The sequence below is a fragment of the Dreissena polymorpha genome, chromosome 6, assembly GCF_020536995.1.
Source record: "Dreissena polymorpha isolate Duluth1 chromosome 6, UMN_Dpol_1.0, whole genome shotgun sequence".
Classification (NCBI taxonomy): Eukaryota; Metazoa; Mollusca; class Bivalvia; order Myida; family Dreissenidae; genus Dreissena; species Dreissena polymorpha.
The window spans coordinates 39,820,606-39,838,868 of NC_068360.1; the positions used below are offsets into that span (position 1 = coordinate 39,820,606).

Below are 18,263 nucleotides of genomic sequence, written 5' to 3' on the forward strand. Positions count from 1 at the left end.
TGTTTTTTACCCAACCAAAAATAGATTATTTGTTATATATAAAGCGCTTTACTTTTGCAAAATGCTACATTTAATAAAGAAATATCGCATTGTTTTTGTTAAGTGGACGTGCTTGACATATTTATAAAAGAGCAGTTTTGTGTAATACGATCGGCCGCTGATGAGTTATTGTAATATATACTATTATGATAAGAAACAGTAGCAGGCTGATAAAAGAACTTATGTATTTATTGAACATGAAAAAAATCATCAACTAAAAATGTTTTGAAATTATAAATTTGCCCAGATTAACTGCATAACATTATTCATCTAGCGGCCAAGTGCATGAATCTGCGCTCGACCGCTGTTGGGTATTTTACTTTATGCATGTTCTCGTAAAAATAATGTTGAATCTTTTTGATTCGTATGTTACGCCATTACTTTGTTATGCATGTGAGGTTGATAGTTTTTTGCAAATGCCGATGATATTGAACGAGTTCATAGGATTTTTTAAACGAAAACTTTGTCAAAATGAGTCATTCAGTCAGTCAGTCAGTCATTCAGTCAGTCAGTCAGTCAGTCAGTCAGTCAGTCAGTCATTCATTCATTCAGTCAGTCAGTCAGTCAGTCATTCAGTCAGTCAGTCAGTCAGTCAGTCAGTCAGTCAGTCAGTCAGTCAGTCAGTCAGTCAGTCAGTCAGTCAGTCAGTCAGTCAGTCAGTCAGTCAGTCAGTCAGTCAGTCAGTCAGTCAGTCAGTCAGGTCAGTCAGTCAGTCAGTCAGTCAGTCAGTCAGTCAGTCAGTCAGTCAGTCAGTCAGTCAGTCAGTCAGTCAGTCAGTCAGTCAGTCAGTCAGTCAGTCAGTCAGTCAGTCAGTCAGTCAGTCAGGTCAGTCAGTCAGTCAGTCAGTCAGTCAGTCAGTCAGTCAGTCAGTCAGTCAGTCAGTCAGTCAGTCAGTCAGTCAGTCAGTCAGTCAGTCAGTCAGTCAGTCAGTCAGTCAGTCAGTCAGTCAGTCAGTCAGTCAGTCAGTCAGTCAGTCAGTCAGTCAGTCAGTCAGTCAGTCAGTCAGTCAGTCAGTCAGTCAGTCAGTCAGTCCAGTCAGTCAGTCAGTCAGTCAGTCAGTCATCGCACGCACGCACGCACGCACGCACGCACGCACGCACGCACGCACGCAATGAGTTTCATCAGATCGTATATTGTACTTTTAAGAGGTCGGACTCGGGGATAAATAACATGATTATTGTGTGCCAGTCTCGTCTAGTATAAACATACAAACACAATGCTTTATATAATTGTATATTTGCTCAATATTTGAATATATTTTCATCTCGAAATTACAAAAAAAATACAAAAGAAAACAATAAAAAAATATTAAATTAAACATTTGCAGTTGTACTTAGAAATAAGAAATGTTACATTGATTCATTGATAACACATTCATATATTTGTATGTATGTGCGATTAATTTATTCATAATTTTGTGTAAGTATTATTTTTTTAATGTTTTCAATGTTTATCCTCTTGACAAAACCAGGTATGCTACATGTAGCAAAAGCATTTATATCATATTGACGCATGTGCGCAGCGGGTAATCAGATTCCCCGCTGCGGTATTCAGATTATCACCTTCAATCGGAGGCAATTTAATAACAACCCGCTAATTAGATAGCAGGATTAACAGCTTCAATAAGTTGTGATTTAATTAAAACCCCGCTTATAGTTTACCTATGTATTCCGTTGATATTTCTATCATGAATTAAATGAAACACAAGTTAAATGCCCCATCTTTTATATTTCTTTATAAATTTTAATGGTAATCATACCTGGTTTTTTATCATTGTTCACCTTTGTTATTACAAGCATGATCTTGAATTATGTAACACCTTCTTAGCATATGTATATGTAACTGTTGTATATACATTTTTTCTATTTTTTTCATAACATTGTTCTTTTCTTATTCTAACTTTACAACCTTCGTTGCACATGTATATGTAACATAGTTGTATATATTTTTCTTTCGTTTTAAATTCGGTATCCGGAGAAGTGCCCCCCCGGAGAACTGCCCCCCGGAGAACTGCCCCCTTATTTTAAAGGTGGCGGAGAGGTGCCCCCCCCCCATCAAATCGGTAGGGGCGGAGAACTGCCCCCCTGTCAGAATTTAGTGGGCGGATATCTGCCCCCCCATCAAATCTGTAGGGGCGGAGAACTGCCCCCCGGTGTCATATTAGTTATTAGTTACGTAGTGAAAACAATACTTACGGGTAATTTTACGTTATCGCCGTACACATTTTATCCGGTAACAATTTAATTTCAGTACAAGTATATTACCATTTATCGAACTGAATAACACAAATTGTCTAGAGGCATGTGATAATACTGTTTAAGGCCCTTGGTACGCATCTGCACCACTCACTATACATGAATGCCTTGTAAAAGTCGTGTTTTAATAAGAGCGCGAAACATAGTCGAGATCCACACAGGAAACGCGTGCGTGTTAATACTGGCAATGTGTTGCAACTAAATATAGACGTGCAACTCGGTACTTATGGAGGAAAAGTTACATCGGAATTAATTTACATTATAAAGATTGTATTGACCCATGGAAAAAAACGTTAATTGACATATAAAAAAGTAAATTAATAGGCAAGGCAAAGGCAATAATTTAGCTGACTTGAAGAAAAAAGTGAAGTGAAGTTGAATTTATAAGCAATTTATTTATGTTGTTTAGTTAATTCATGTCTTCTAGCACCTTATCCGTCGGTAGCATCGCCAGACCGTCGAGTCGTCCGCAGTTTGCATTTTGAGCAGATCATGTCGACATGCCAAACAAACAAAATCGGTAACAGTTGCTTTAATTAGCAGCTAATAAGGCAGGCAGAGAACTTGTTACCGTTAACGATAAGTACCGCGATCTTTTAATCTTTTAATTGGTAGACCGGACCGACCTTAATTGTTAAGAACTTGTTAGCTTTGAATCAAGCCGCATACGGGTTTATTATATTGAACCGTCCAAATCCGTAATTGGCGAAACAAACAAATAAATTATTGTTTTCAGCTGGCATAAGGATGGATTAAATTGCATGCTAATTGTTTGTTTTTATTACGGGGAAAATATCAAATAATTCAGCCGCGAAAACTTTTTATTAGCAAAAAGTTATTTGTTTTTCTTTTTTCACATTGACGAAAATCACGTGATTATCAAGTTGGCGACGTGACGACGTCCATGCCGAGGCAGGTATTTTATGCCGTTTTATAACTTTTATTACTTGTACAACTTTATATTACTTTTGAAATTTCACTCAATTTCCATACATAATAGCAAGAAAGTTACTGGCGTTATTGTCATTATAATACTCGCTTTATATATCACCGCTATTTCTTTAATTAGGGGGCACTTCTCCGGGTCATCAATTCTGACAGGGGAGCAGTTCTCCGCCCCTTATTAATCAGCAGGGGGGCAGTTCTCCGCCCTATACAAAAACAGTGAGGGGGCAGTTCTCCGTTCAGTGAAAAATCTTTGGGGGGGGGGGGGGGGGCAGTTCTCCGGGGGGGCACTTCTCCTAGAGCCTTTAAATTCTGTATTCTATCTTTTATTTTAATTTTACTACCTTCATTGCATATGTAACATAGTTGTGTATATATTTATTTCATTTTTTTATTCTTTCTATCTTTTATTCTAACTACACTACCTCCTTTGCACATGTATATGTAACATAGTTGTATATATATATTTTTCTTCTTTTTTTATTCTATCTTTCTATCTTTTTTCTAACTATACTACCTTCTTTGCATATGTATATGTAACATAGTTGTATATATATTTTTTAAATATTTGTACTGTATGGTTTTGTGATATGTACCACGTATTATGTATTATATTTATATATACACATTCCGGCCAAAATGCCGGTGTATGTCCTGGATTTTTTTATAAATATTATTACATTCTACTATATTCTGATTTGGAATTGAGGATAACACATTCATTGACAGACAAGCTTGTCTAAAGCTGTGCAGTTTTATTTCAAAACAACATCTGCAAATTTTAACGTCTTATTTATATAGTTCGGCCTATGTTTTTTTTTATTTTCTCGTTTAAATATTTGGGACTATTTCGGCCTATTTATTACGAAATTCAAAATTTGGCTCTTTCAAGAGGTGGCCTCCACGTGGCAAGAGCTGGGCAACATATTCATTATGTTGGCAAACAACCTCGTTTATATATAGAGAGAACTTGAGTGCTTTGCAGTGATTTAGTGCTGTGCAGGGGTGATAGGCTGTATGACTGATTTCTACAAAATAAAATCATTTTCTTGACACCTGACGGTTTGTACAGCGGTTTAAGTTCTTGTGTGGATTTACCGAAATCCCCGCTAAGAGGCAAAATATGCTTGCTTAATAATTAACATTAATATCATTATTATCACTACTATAAGAAAGTACTATAATGCTTTCTTTATGCTTAGTAATTAATACTAATATCATTAAACTTGTTGCTTACCGGTGTATTGATGCAGTCGATAACGAGCACCCCGCCGGGACTACAGTAGGGTGCTAATACACACGTGTACCGTGTGCAATACCCGATCCAAGCATCGACGTGTCAGAACGCGGATTTCGATAATTCAACCTGTTAAAAATGTGCTCGCTCGTAAATCGAAATCACCGTTACTCCGCTAAGAGGCAGCGTATGGAGTGCTTAAAAATTAATATAAATATCATTATTTGTACAGTTATGCGATGCCAAGAAACAATCATACCAATGACATATTGACCATATAAGGCGTGAATATGGGGGATTTCGGTACTCGGCGGGCGAATGTAGAATTACCGAAATCCCTGGCCTAAGTGGTAACTTTTTCAACCTATGTCACCAAAGGGGATATTGTTGATAGTGTTTTTGTCTTTCTGACTGATTTCTACAATAAGTAAGCAATATAATGATTCTTTTGACTCTTGCAGGTTTGTACAGCGGGGATTTCGGTACCGGCACGTGTCTATGCTCTTGTGTAGAATTACCGAAATCCCCGCTAAGAGGCAGCGTACGGTGTCAAGAGTGCTTAAAAATTCATATTAATATCATTATTTGTACATCAACAGTTATGCGATGCCAAGAAACAATCATATCAATGACATATTGACCCTGTAAGGCGTGAATATGGGGGATTTCGGTACTCGGCAAGGAAAAAGTAAAATTACCGAAATCCCCGCTACGAGGCAGCGTATGGTGTCAAGAGTGCTTAAAAATTAATATTAATATTATTTGTACATCAACAGTTATGCGATGCCAAGAAACAATCATATCAATGACATATTGACCATATAAGGCGTGAATATGAGGGATTTCGGTACTCGGCGGGCGAATGTAGAATTACCGAAATCCCTGGCCTATGTGATAATTTTTCAACCTAGGTCACCAAAGGGGATATTGTTGATAGTTTTTTGTCTTTCTGACTGATTTCTACACTAAATAAGCAAAATAATCTTTCTTTTGACTCTTGCAGGTTTGTACAGCGGGGATTTCGGTACCGGCGCGTGTCTATGCTCTTGTGTAGAATTACCGAAATCCCCGCTAAGAGGCAGCGTACGGTGTCAAGAGTGCTTAAAAATTCATATTAATATCATTATTTGTACATTAACAGTTATGCGATGGCAAGAAACAATCATACCGATGACATCGTGATCCTGTAAGGCGTGAATATGGGGGATTTCGGTACTCGGCGGGCAAATGTAGAATTACCGAAATCCCCCCTAAGCGGCAACTTATGCTGTCAAGTGTGCTTAATAATTAACATTAATATTATTTTTTGCAAGTAAACATTCAAGCAAAGCCAAAAACCAAGAATACAAATGATATTTTTGACACTTTCAGATGTAAATATGGGGGATTTCGGTACTCTGTGGGCGAATGTAGAATTACCGAAATCCCCGCTACAAGTCCATATTTTTTAAAAGAAGTGAGATATTGTTGTTAAGTTTTTGTCTGTACCTCCCAGCCACCCAGATGATTTTTTTACACCTGAAGAGCTTTACAGCGGGGATTTCTGTTCCTGATCGTGCTTGTGAAAACATGCACCATGGATTCATACTCGGAATCCCAATAATTATGTATATATTTTAGTTTTTCACTACCAAAAATGGATAAAAACAATTTTTCATCAGTGAATTGATTGTATTTTGCAATATTCTATCTTAATATCCGCCGTATTTTGATAAATAATAAATATTATTGGGGATTTCTGGGGATTTCTGGGGATTTCGGGCTCGGAATCCCAATAATTATGTATATATTTTAGTTTTTCACTACCAAACATGGATAAAAACAATTTTTCATCAGTGAATTGATTGTATTTTGCAATATTCTATCTTAATATCCGCAGTATTTTGATAATTAATAAATAGTATTGGGAATTATAGGGGATTTCTGTGGATTTCTGGCTCGGAATCTCAAAATTTATGTATATATTTTAGTTTTTCACTTCCAAACATGGATAATAACAATTTTTCATCAGTGAAATGATTGTATGTTCTATCTTAATATCCGCAGTATTTTGATAAATAATAAATATTATTGGGGATTTCGGGGGATTTCGGTAATTACGGGGATTTCGGTATTTCTACACACCGCACAAAAAGTGGCGCACGCACAAAGTGAGCTGATAACATCGATGATGTCTCGTGATCTTGTCAACGGAGTGTTATTTAATTCTTTTGACACAATCTCTTAATGTTTTGTGTCTCCAACTTAATTTTTTTATAGAATGTGACCACCTGAAATATGTTCACATCTTTTCTTAAATAACTTATCTAAATAATCTAACTAAATAATTTTTAACATTTTTCATTTCATAGATCACAGTTTGAATACTTTTTTTTAAATATTAAAACTTATATACCTTGATTGTTTTCTATGATATTATTTACAACCGATATTGAATATTATGTAAATGGCTGAAATGTGTGCCTGATACATATATTAAGACTTGGACAGTGTACTGTTCTTAACCTGAACAGATAATATCTGCAATCAACTTATAACTGCAAATATTGAGTAATGCAAACAAAAAAATAAAAATGTACATGCAAACTTGTTCACACTTCGTTTAATTGTCGATTGTTTCCTATTTAAGTGTGGGAATATTTTATATCTCAATTAAGTTAATTAACCTGTAAGTAATTTTTGACCGTGATACAGGTACGTCCACTTGTAAAACCAACGGTTTTTATCTGTGGTTTGACAACTTCACATTTTTTCTGTTAAAATGGAATTTATTTGACGTGCGCCTTCCAATGAAGGTGCATTATATATATAATAGAAAATTTGGAAGATTTCCACTGTATATCGAGAGTTATATTAGAATGATTAAAAACGTTTTGACACTTTACTCGGTTTAACATGAAAAAAATAGTATTTTAAACACCATTTAAATGATCAGTTGAATAACATTACTGTTAACCATTCTCGTACAAACTGGGCCTCACTGGTAATATCCTCACTCGGTTAAGATAGAAACATTCAACCATAAGGAATGTTGTCTGTTGTGACTGAGAACCGATATCCAATCACCAAACGAGAGTTGCATCCTTTTTTTCACTTGATAACCCAACAATGATATTCAATTGCAAAGCAAGTATCAAAAATACACTAGCATCGCGTCAAGTCTTCTAAGAAAAGCCACGTCCTCCTTGTTTACCAAACTTCAAATTAAAAATAAAACGCTCTTTCGAAATAATGACAAATGTTTAAATTCACACTTAAAGTTTTAGTAATTTTGCATCAATCATTTACTTATTTGTGCCAGTGCATTTACGTCGCTAACTATAAACGTGATGTTTACAATATTGACAGAGCGCGTAACATGCTTCTGAGAAAGCTTCACGCTTCAATGGCAATATATATTTTTTTCTTGATGTACAATGCAGAAATTCGCTTTGCATCAACATCACCCTTTGCAAAACATGTTTCGCGGTAAATATTTTGTAATAACGTTTAGATGTAAACAGACAGACCACAAAAACATATTAATCAAATTTTATTTTTAACAGGTTGTTATGGACAAATGTTTAATTTCGTAGCTATTTTCAAGTGCACCAGGGAAGAACGAACTGCTGAACAAAAACGTGCATCCTGCACGACATTGCCTAATTTATCATTCGTTGTTTTGCTTTGAGGTTAGAAGCCTGCACAAGATTACGACATTGTCTAAGTAATCATTCATGGTTTCGTTTTGTGGTAGGAAGCCTGACAAATGATGTGCGGTAGTCGGGCGTATCTGTTTCTCACTGTCACTGATTTGATTTATTAAAGTTGCACATTTTACATTTCATTACTATTCTTGGAACATAACGTTTTGTTATTGAAATTTACGAAACGATTTACGAAAAAAACAAAAACCGGACACGTGTAAATTGGTTCATTAACGGATAATCATCATTCGAAATCGGTAGAATAATAATCCGTTTATAATGCTAAGTTGCAAATTCGTCGTGTTTGTAGAGCGGTTATGCTTTGCACATAATCTGGAAAGGCTGCTTGGAAGCGAGGTAGATTTTGCTTCTAAAGGAACCGGGTTAGAATCCGGTGAACAACAATATTGTGTATTCAACTAAACTTATGTTGCTATTATATCTAGTGAGATTGTTTCCAAAATACGACAATCCGTGGACAAGTCCGTTTAAATTGATTTTATTTACAAGAAACACGTTTCTTACTCACATACAGTTTGATGTAGCACTACCACCACACCAAATATCTTACAAACGCTCCTCAAAAATTGAACCCGCGACCTCCCGGTCTCAATGGGGAGCACAACTACACAATTGCTCCGAAATAAAATGTTTGTACTTTATTAAATGAATTCGATTTAAACTATCGTATTTAAGCTATCCCAACAGCGGTCGAGCGCAGATTCATGCACTTGGCCGCTAGATGAATAATGTTATGCAGTTATTCTGGGCAAATTTATAATTTCAAAACATTTTAGTTCATGATTTTATTCACGTTCAATAAATACATCAGCCTGCTACTGTGCTACAAATGTGTGTCTTATGCCGTTCATAACTACATGATAACTGAATTTGTTAACCGTCCGCAATAATAATAGCGCCTTCAAGCGTTCCATAAATAAACTGTGAAGGAAACACATTTTTTGTTGAATAAAATAGTCGAAAATCAATGATCACTGTGTTTGAGATGGGTTTTTTTCCATAAAATAACTTCAGTGTCGTATTCAGTTAAATCGTGAACGGCGCTACTTTTCAAACCGTATACCCTTAATTTGTATTTGACAATTGTAATCCATATGATAAAAAGTGTATTAGCAACCTGCTTATACACATGTGTCATCTTGAGTTTCCTTTGAGATTTAATGTCACATCAAAATGAAACACATTGCCGCTTCAAATTGTGAGCTTTTGGAAACAACAATATATATGTGCTATAACCGTATGCTTCTAATTGTTCGGCTTTTTCTTATTAAGTTCTCAGTAATCTGCTCTTTAAATATAGGTCTCGATTATTAAAGACGGCGCTAATTACTTGTGGAAGGTGGAATATAATTTCTTTAGCGCATTACACACTGTATGTGTCAATTGTTCTTGTGCTTGAGAAAGAGTGTGCTCGGGCTGGTTTTTTTTTTCAGGTGTTAAGTATCTCATTCAATGCAAGTGAATGGTTGACTTTGTATTATTGTGCACAAGAGTGACGACAAATAAAATAACACACGTTTATTTATTTTATTCATTTCATAACAGAAATACTCTTTTTATAACTAAACAATCACTACTGTGAGGGATGCAACATGTTTTTAAACAATTAACCGGTTATATAATTTTTGACATCCATTAATTGAGTCGCGTTTTGAGAAAACTGGGCATATTGCATGTGCGGAAAGTGTCGTCTCAGATTAGCCTGTGCGGACTGCACAAGCTAATCTGGTATGACACTTTACGCACATGCAATATGCCCAGTTTTCTCAGAACGCAACTCAATTAATCCGTTAACTGAAAGACTGAAAAAAACTAGCTATTCGATGTACTGCTTTTAAGTCGGGTGGTTGGAGTGCATAGGTAACAGGAAGCCCATTTCCTTTCACCTGAAACACATACACATGCAAATTAATAAAAAATATTTTTGAGAAAAAAAATAAAATAATAATGTATCATCATATTAATCCTTTACGGATGTTAACAAGTATTGCGTACTCAAACGCTTCCAATAACTTGTTTAAACGTACCGTAGTGCGCAATTGTAAATTAGTTCGATAAATACTACAAATAATCTACCGATACCGAAAGCGCGCGCTTTCGGTAAATCTAGTAACCGCTTTCTTATTAGCTCAATACACAGGCACCTGGCTACTGTCCTGGAAAAATTGGATTTACTGCCAAAATAACTGATTTCATTTATTTCTAAATTGTTGTGTACCTTAAAAATACTTCAATAAACAGTAAACGCTCTACCATTGTCTTATATTTATACCGTTTGAAATATTTAACGACAATTATTGCAAGCGTCCGTTTTTTTTTACCATTATTATTATAAATACGCTTTCAATGGCAAATAATACAGGTAAAATCATTATTTGATGTGGATATCAGTACAGTTAATAAATGTTAATAAATGTCTATATATTCTAACCATATCATACGCAATTGTATAATTCCGAACTAATATTATTTACTTAAATATGATCGAGCTAGAATCAACATCAACATGGATCAACATCACCGTTGTACTTTTTATTTAGTTTTCAGTAATCTGTCCTTGAAATAGAGGTAGCCTAATTAAAGACAGCGCTAAGTGTGAAAGTGGAGATTTAGAAATAAGATCTATTGCATCGCACTGGCGGTATAGCATGTAGTCTTAAATAAGACACATTTTAAGACATGAATAAAATACAAATATGACACATATGAATCTTTCATTTCTTCAAAAAATAAGCACGTAGTCACATATAAATAAGACACATTTAAGACACAGATACAATATAAATAAGACACATTTGAATCTTTCATTTCTTAAAAAAAGCATGTGAATCTTTAGAATACATGTATTACTGACACATTATTCTCAAACAACATGTTTAATTAAAAAAATGTTTCCGTACAATACTCAATATCCTTTTACAATGAATTTAACAAGTTTTCTTGAATGACCGATTCATCAAAGAAACACAAATTCCCAACCATTAACAACATGTTCAATTAAAAAAAAATGTTTCCGTACAATACTCAATATCCTTAAAAAATATTGCTCAAAAATCTGTTTTACTATATAACGTCTGGCATTTTTACCTATGGCATTTTTACCACTTTACCTCTGGCATTTTTACCGCTGGCATTTTTACCTATGGCATTTTTACCTATGGCATTTTTACCTCTGGCATTTTTACCGCACACCGCCTATTCTTTATACTTCAATATATGTCTTGCACTTCTTTAATGCATAATCATAATATTTGCGCACTGAAAATCATTTCCTGCTAATTTCAAACATTATTTGTAAGTAGCGATTAATTGGTAGATTTTATTTAAAAGTACAAAGCCATAAAAAGCTGGTTTCTGGCAATTTTAACATGATTAATTTATACAAGAAGGCATGATTACAATTCTTGTTTATCAGAAGACCAGCCATCTTCATAAATACTGAATTCAATACTAATTTAAGTACATGTATATAATTTTTGGCAAAAAAACTGATGAAGATCAAAGATATTTACAATTATGTCTTCCATAAATTAAGATCATGGACGCTATACCTTCCTCAGTGCAGACGACCCAGCGAACACGAAAGCAAAATTTGTTTTTCTATGTAAATGAATATTTCTTTGTTTTGTTTTTTATCCTTTTAAAAATGTATTGTCAAACAACAAAACACAATCAATGAGAAACAAACTAATTATTCTAGCAATTTGTATACATTTTTAACAAAACCTGTGTGCTGGCTATATCGATCATATGTAACCGTATAATATTGCGCTGCTTACTTCCCTTGGATATATCAGTGTTTGTTCACCTACGAATTTTAAATCGAGGCGTTTGCCGATATTGCTATTTCGGCATTTTCTTAAGACGTTTATACCGGTCAATTGCCCCGCATGATGTAAGTTTCCACATGTTATCAATGCTATATAACTTGTATTTTGTTAAGGCAGTAATTATTTATGAGGTATATTCATTCATTCAAGTTTTTTCAGTAAATGCTATTCGTACCCAAATTACGTCGTACCTACCCTTTCGATAGCGACTTCAACGTTTGCATCTAAAAATAGCTCCCCTTCTGATTGTGTGGTGAACAGCATGTTTGTAAATTGCCATAACATGTATAAAACACATTTAATTTTCAGCAGGAAATTACATTTTTAGCAAGGTAAGATATTTTTCTTGTGTTTCAGAATAGTTATAAATTATTTTAATAATAAATTAATGACGATTATAACGAAAGTTTCCATCATAGTTTTGAATTTCAACGTTCAAAATCCGCCATTTTTGTTTTCATAGGTGTCGTATTTTCCGCTTCCTGAATGATTGGATTTTGGGAATTGTGGGTAGACATTACATCATTTCTGTTGTAATCAGACGTGCGCACATAAACAACTTGCAAAATTGAAGATTAAACAATATTTTCTTTAAAAAATTTACAAAAAAAGGGCTCAGGTGAACTTTAAATGCATATTTTTCCTTTTTGTAATTTCGTTGTCATCGATTTTATTTTATTTTATTGAAGACGAATCTGTTTTCATTTCGAAACAAGAAACACTGACCTAGTTGTCGTCTGCGCATTTTATTTGTTTTGCTTTTACAAAGTCAAGGTCGATCGTTTATAAACCGGAAGTTGTAATATTGAAAACGAAAGTAAACAAAACAGGTGCCCGAAATTTCGACCGAGATAAATAATTTACTACTTAACTTCTAATTTTCATGATTTAAGTAATGCAAATTCACTGACACCAAAAGACAAACATAATTTGAGTAGGTAGCAATAACGTTTGTGTTATTTATTTGCAAATTTAAATAGAATTTTGATATTTGACAGCTTTGACATGTTTCAACTTTCAGTGTTTGGCAAGTACATCTTACTTATTATGTGTCTTAACATTAAAAAATTGTTACCTTTTTGGGAATTATTGATGGTGATTTGAAGGTTCTTTGTATTGCACTATAAACTTGTTAGACATTAAAAAACTATCATGATTTAATGTGTACATGATAATGCAGCTCTGCTGGTGATGTGCATTTTTTTTTAATTTGAAAATGTTGAAAGCATGATACATTACATCAGTTTTAAATGGACAGTAATGTTATTTTGAGAAGTTGAAGTGATTGGAAAGAACTGTTTGCATGATGCATGAACATGATACTGATTATTATATGTTTTAACCGGGACACATTGACATTGCAATTCTAATTATAATGCATCAATATTTATCTTATTACTTTTCATTTTTTTGTATAATTGTATCTTTAGTAGTTGTTGTACTGATTCATATAAATAAATGTATAATTAATTTATTGAAAGTGGAATCCAAAAAAAAATGTATTTTCTTTTAATTGAAATAAATACAACCAATGGGTCCCTGTATTTGAATGTTTTGAAATGTTATATTTCTTGTTGTGTTGTTTCCATATTTTACAGTTCAATTGTTGCACATACCAGAAGCTTGCAGCCAGGATTGATGATACACATGTAAGTATTTTTTATTTTTAAAATGCAATTTCAGAAAAAAATGTCTGGAGTTACCAATGCAGAGGTGATCGCCATGATCAAAAACAGAGGCATGAGTGAAACATGCAAAGTTTTGTTAATGGAACAACAAGAAAATACTAACAGATGTGCTATTATGAAATCTCTAGAACGATTATATAGCAAATATCAACATTTGAACAAAAATAAAGCGCGAGTCAAAGGAAAAGAAAATTTAAAAAGATTCATGGATACCAAATACACATGTCCTGAAAATCAAGTCAAATCAGATGCACACATTAACTTAAAACCTCTTAGCCAGATCTGTCCAATTAATGATCCGAAATCAACAGAAACACTATCCACTGTTGTATTAAGTATAGCAAGTGAACTGGGAGAAAAAAATTCTGAGAATTTGCAGATGAAAGATGAATTGGAGACTGTGATTGAAGAGAACACAAATTTATGTCTCAATTTAGATGAACAATCAAGGATAATACAAGACAGAAACAGACAATTAAAAAGAACATCAAGTAGGGAGATTTATTGGAGAGAGAAATGTCAGAAATTAAATTATGATGAAAGAATTTACACTGAAGATGATATGATAACCAAACACATGACAATAGCAGGACTTGAAAAACAAGTTAAAGACAAAAACAAACAAATAAAAGAATTAAATGAAAGACTATCTGAATTGGAAGTTGAGAACTGTAAACTTAAAAAGACTAAAGAGGCAATCATTTTTGATGAAGAAAGTAAAACTTACAGCACTGATGCTCATTTATGTGTATATTCATTATTAAATTGCAATGTAGCATTTGAACAAATTGGACAAGTAATGTCAGCAGTTCTTAATTTAGTAAATATTCAGCCAAATAAATTGCCATCTGTTGGAACAATTCATAATTGGTCGATTGAACGTGGATTAATATCAAAAAAACAAATGGCAGATTTAGTAACAAAAGAAAATACAACCTTGCATAGTGATGAAACTTCAAAATATGGCACTAAATGGGGAGCATTTGCAACAAGAGATGATGATGGTTGTTACACTCTTCTCGGTTTGCAAGAAATGGCAACAAAGTCAAGTGATGACACTTTAGATACATTTAAAAACATACTCAAAGATATAGAGAGTGTTTCTTCTGATGGTGTTGGAAACAAAATATTATTCAATATAAAAAATACTATGTCCGATCGTGCATCTACTGAAAAAAAATTCAATGAATTACTTAAAGATTACAGAAATTCTATATTACCAGAAGTATTTAATAATTATGATTCATTTTGTGAAGAAGAAAAAATTGCATATTCTGAAATGAATAATTTTTTTTGTGGACTCCACACTCTTGTTCATTTAGCTGAAACTGCTCAAAAAACATTATTAGAAACAGAAAAATTACATTTCAACAATGACATTCCTAAACTAAATAAACATTTTGATAAACCTTCTCAGCCAGGTACAATACGGCTTATTCATACATCTTGCAAAGCATTTGCAAGACGGGGTGATGCAAAGAACGGTTGCCATAGTAACTTTTTAACTTTTCTGAGTGACACTTAAAAAAAAGAAAAAATGTCATTTCCATTGCAGTCTTTAAAAGGCAACCGATTTAATATTCTTTTCACAAATGCTGGACAAATTTATTACTTTTTAAATCATATGTGTGAATTTTTGGATAAAACACCAAACCTTAATTTACTGTTGGCATCTGTATTACATGATTTAAAAGAAGATTTTTTTGTAGCAGGTTGTAAGGCTCTCGGCCTTGTTTCAAAACTTATTACAACACCATTTTGGAATGTGCTTGAAAACAATGAAATTAGTATATCTATGTTTAATGATCGTTTGATTATACTTGCTGATTACCTTAAACATGCCTCATCACACATTGAGGATTTTATTTGTGGAAAAATGATGTTGTATGATGATGTGCCTGTTAAAGAAGATAAAATATATAAATACCTCTTGGAAAGTTCTGAAATTGATAAGCATGTTATTGTTATACTCAGTGTTATGTTACCTGCATTCGCTCAATTAATAAAAAATCATTATAAAGAACATCTTCCTGGTGGTGCATTGGTCAACCTAAATCTCATACAAACTAAGAGTGTAGATAAACACAATAAATTCCCAGAACGTGTTTTTTCTTATGTAGATCATCTGCTGTCTTGCAAACCCAACATTAATACAATAACTATGGAATCACACATTACATTTTCACTTAACAAAACATCAGAATGGCTTGCTGAACATAGCAATGCTCATGAAATCATAACACAAAGTCGAAAGGAGGTAAAAAATGAAAAAATTAAATTCAAGCAAAGAGAAGAAAATATACATGCAAAACGCCTTGAAAAGCAGCTAGAAGATTTCAAAAAGAAAGAAGATATGGAAAGGAGGAGAATTGCTAAACTAGAAAAAGAAACACTTGATATGACTTTTTACGGGTTATGGCAGAATGAACAACAGATGGAAGATGCCCTTTATAAAATTAAATCCAAAACTGAACAAGAAAAAGCTTTAAAAGTTCAACTAAGATTTAGAAAGAATGTTTTTAAACAACAATGTAGTGAAGATATTTACAAAATGAGCTCAACCATTAATGGAAAAAGAATAAGCTTATCTGTCGATAAACTAAAAGAAAAAGTAATTATACTAATGAACAAAGCAAAGGAAATTCCTGCATCTGAAACGCTACATGACTTGGTTGGTAGAAATATAATGCACAGATTTATAGAAGAAAATGGACAGTACAAATGGTACAATGGAACAGTTATCTCTCAGGTATTCTTAAAAATCAAAACAACAACATGTGTCTGTGCTTTACATAAAACTTCATTTGGACTGACAACTTTGTGTTACAATATAGTTTATTTTTTAGTTTAAACCTATTTATTTAAGCTCGAATGCATAGAAAGCCTAAGGCTTATTTGAAATGCTCTGGAGTCCATTTCCTGGGACTAAAACCCGTACTTGGTGTCTATGGGGGAGATCTAAAAAACGCTCTCACAGTGGGGATCGAACCCATGACCTCATTGTCACTAGGTGGACACCATATCCATTACGCCACGGCGACCATAACTAATACAATATAAATAACGTAACATATAACATTACAGCATAAGTATTTGTATAATAAATCAATTTCATGTAATAAAATAGTAATAAGTGAGCTAACAAGAGCACACATACGAATACATGTTTTCTTTCAATGTGTTTAAAATAAATATGTTAATTTTTTTCCACTGTTCAATAGGTTCCTGGCTTTCCGGAATGGTTCAACCTGAAATATGAGGATGATGACGATATATACACGGCAAGGCTAGAAGAGGAGTTCCAGGATGGTGACGTTTTGATCCGTGTTTAGAATATAAGAAAGGTGGTGAGACAAATGCATCTTGACATGCTGTTTAATGATTAGTGAACGACATTAACATAACAGAAGGGGAGCTATTACCACATGTTTTAAGTCAGAATACTTGCATTTATGTTGTACATTTTTTTTTGTCAGTGTGTGATTTTACAGACATGTTGTGTTTGACTGTAGTTTGCCATTATTGTTTATGGCAGATGTGATTGTTTATATAGAGGATATTTGTTGGATTCGGTGGAATATCGATTTTATTTCACGAGTGATCATATAAAATATGTATTTTTTATGATCACGAGTGAATTAAAATGGATATGCCATCGAATCCAACAAATTTTCTTTTCATTTTATGCTTTTTTCACCGTTTATTTACATTGTAAAAGAGTTAAACTGTATAATTTCGCTGGATTTATGACGTCATTTCGTTTAAAAAATGACGTCATTTCACAATAAAACAGTGAAAAATATCGACATTTTTCACTGTTTAAAACAGTGAAATACCAGTTTTATTTCACTGATATTTTTCTATAAACCACCTGAAAGCATAAAATAAATTCTTTTCTTACTTTGACATTCACATATTTAACATTACTCAGCAGCCAACTTGTATTCTGCATCATAATATCACATGAATAATTTCAACACTCAAAATGTGTTTTTACATGAAAAATCGCCTTTTTTTTCAATTTTCAAAGGGAGATAACTCCGCTAATAGTCAACCGATTTTCTTTTTTTTTCAGTGTTGTACTTGTTATGTCATTCCTTTCAAAACTATACATATAATCACTAAGTTCTCACCAAAGAACTAATTAAATAGCTTGAAATGTGTTTTTAGCAGAAAAATCACATTTTTTGAAATTTTCAAAGGGGGATAACTCCACTTACGTTCAACCGATTTTCATTTTTTTTTCATTTTTGTACTTGTGATGTAATTCCCTTCAAAATTATGTATAACATCAATTGGTTATCTAAAAAAAATAAAAATCATTGAAGTCGCTACTTTCGACCCAGTTGAGGCTATATGTCCTATATGTAAGGGTAATTTCCAAAGCTCTGCTTTCGTAACTATGTCATTGTTTATAACTTAGATATAGGCTATACGTTTTACCTTTTTTCAGTTATTTAAAGTATTTTTTGATTACAATACATCATTTTCATTGTTCTTTACTGCAGAACTGAACATCTTTTATTTTGTTTTATTACAGCAATTTACCACATACATCGAGT

The 18,263-nt window shown here is 33.3% G+C and overlaps 1 protein-coding gene across 1 annotated transcript; it reads left to right on the forward strand.

Moving 5' to 3' along the window:
- The first annotated feature begins 13,717 nt into the window (after positions 1–13,717).
- On the forward strand, positions 13,718–15,226 carry LOC127835612 (uncharacterized). The gene has a single exon (XM_052362049.1). The coding sequence runs from the start codon at positions 13,736–13,738 to the stop codon at positions 15,224–15,226; it is 1,491 nt and encodes a 496-aa protein (XP_052218009.1). The 5' UTR covers positions 13,718–13,735.
- Positions 15,227–18,263: the final 3,037 nt, after the last annotated feature.

Coding starts and splice junctions, on each gene's coding strand:
- LOC127835612 (XM_052362049.1), top strand. CDS start 13,736: ATGATCAAAAACAGAGGCATGAGTGAAACATGCAAAGTTTTGTTAATG.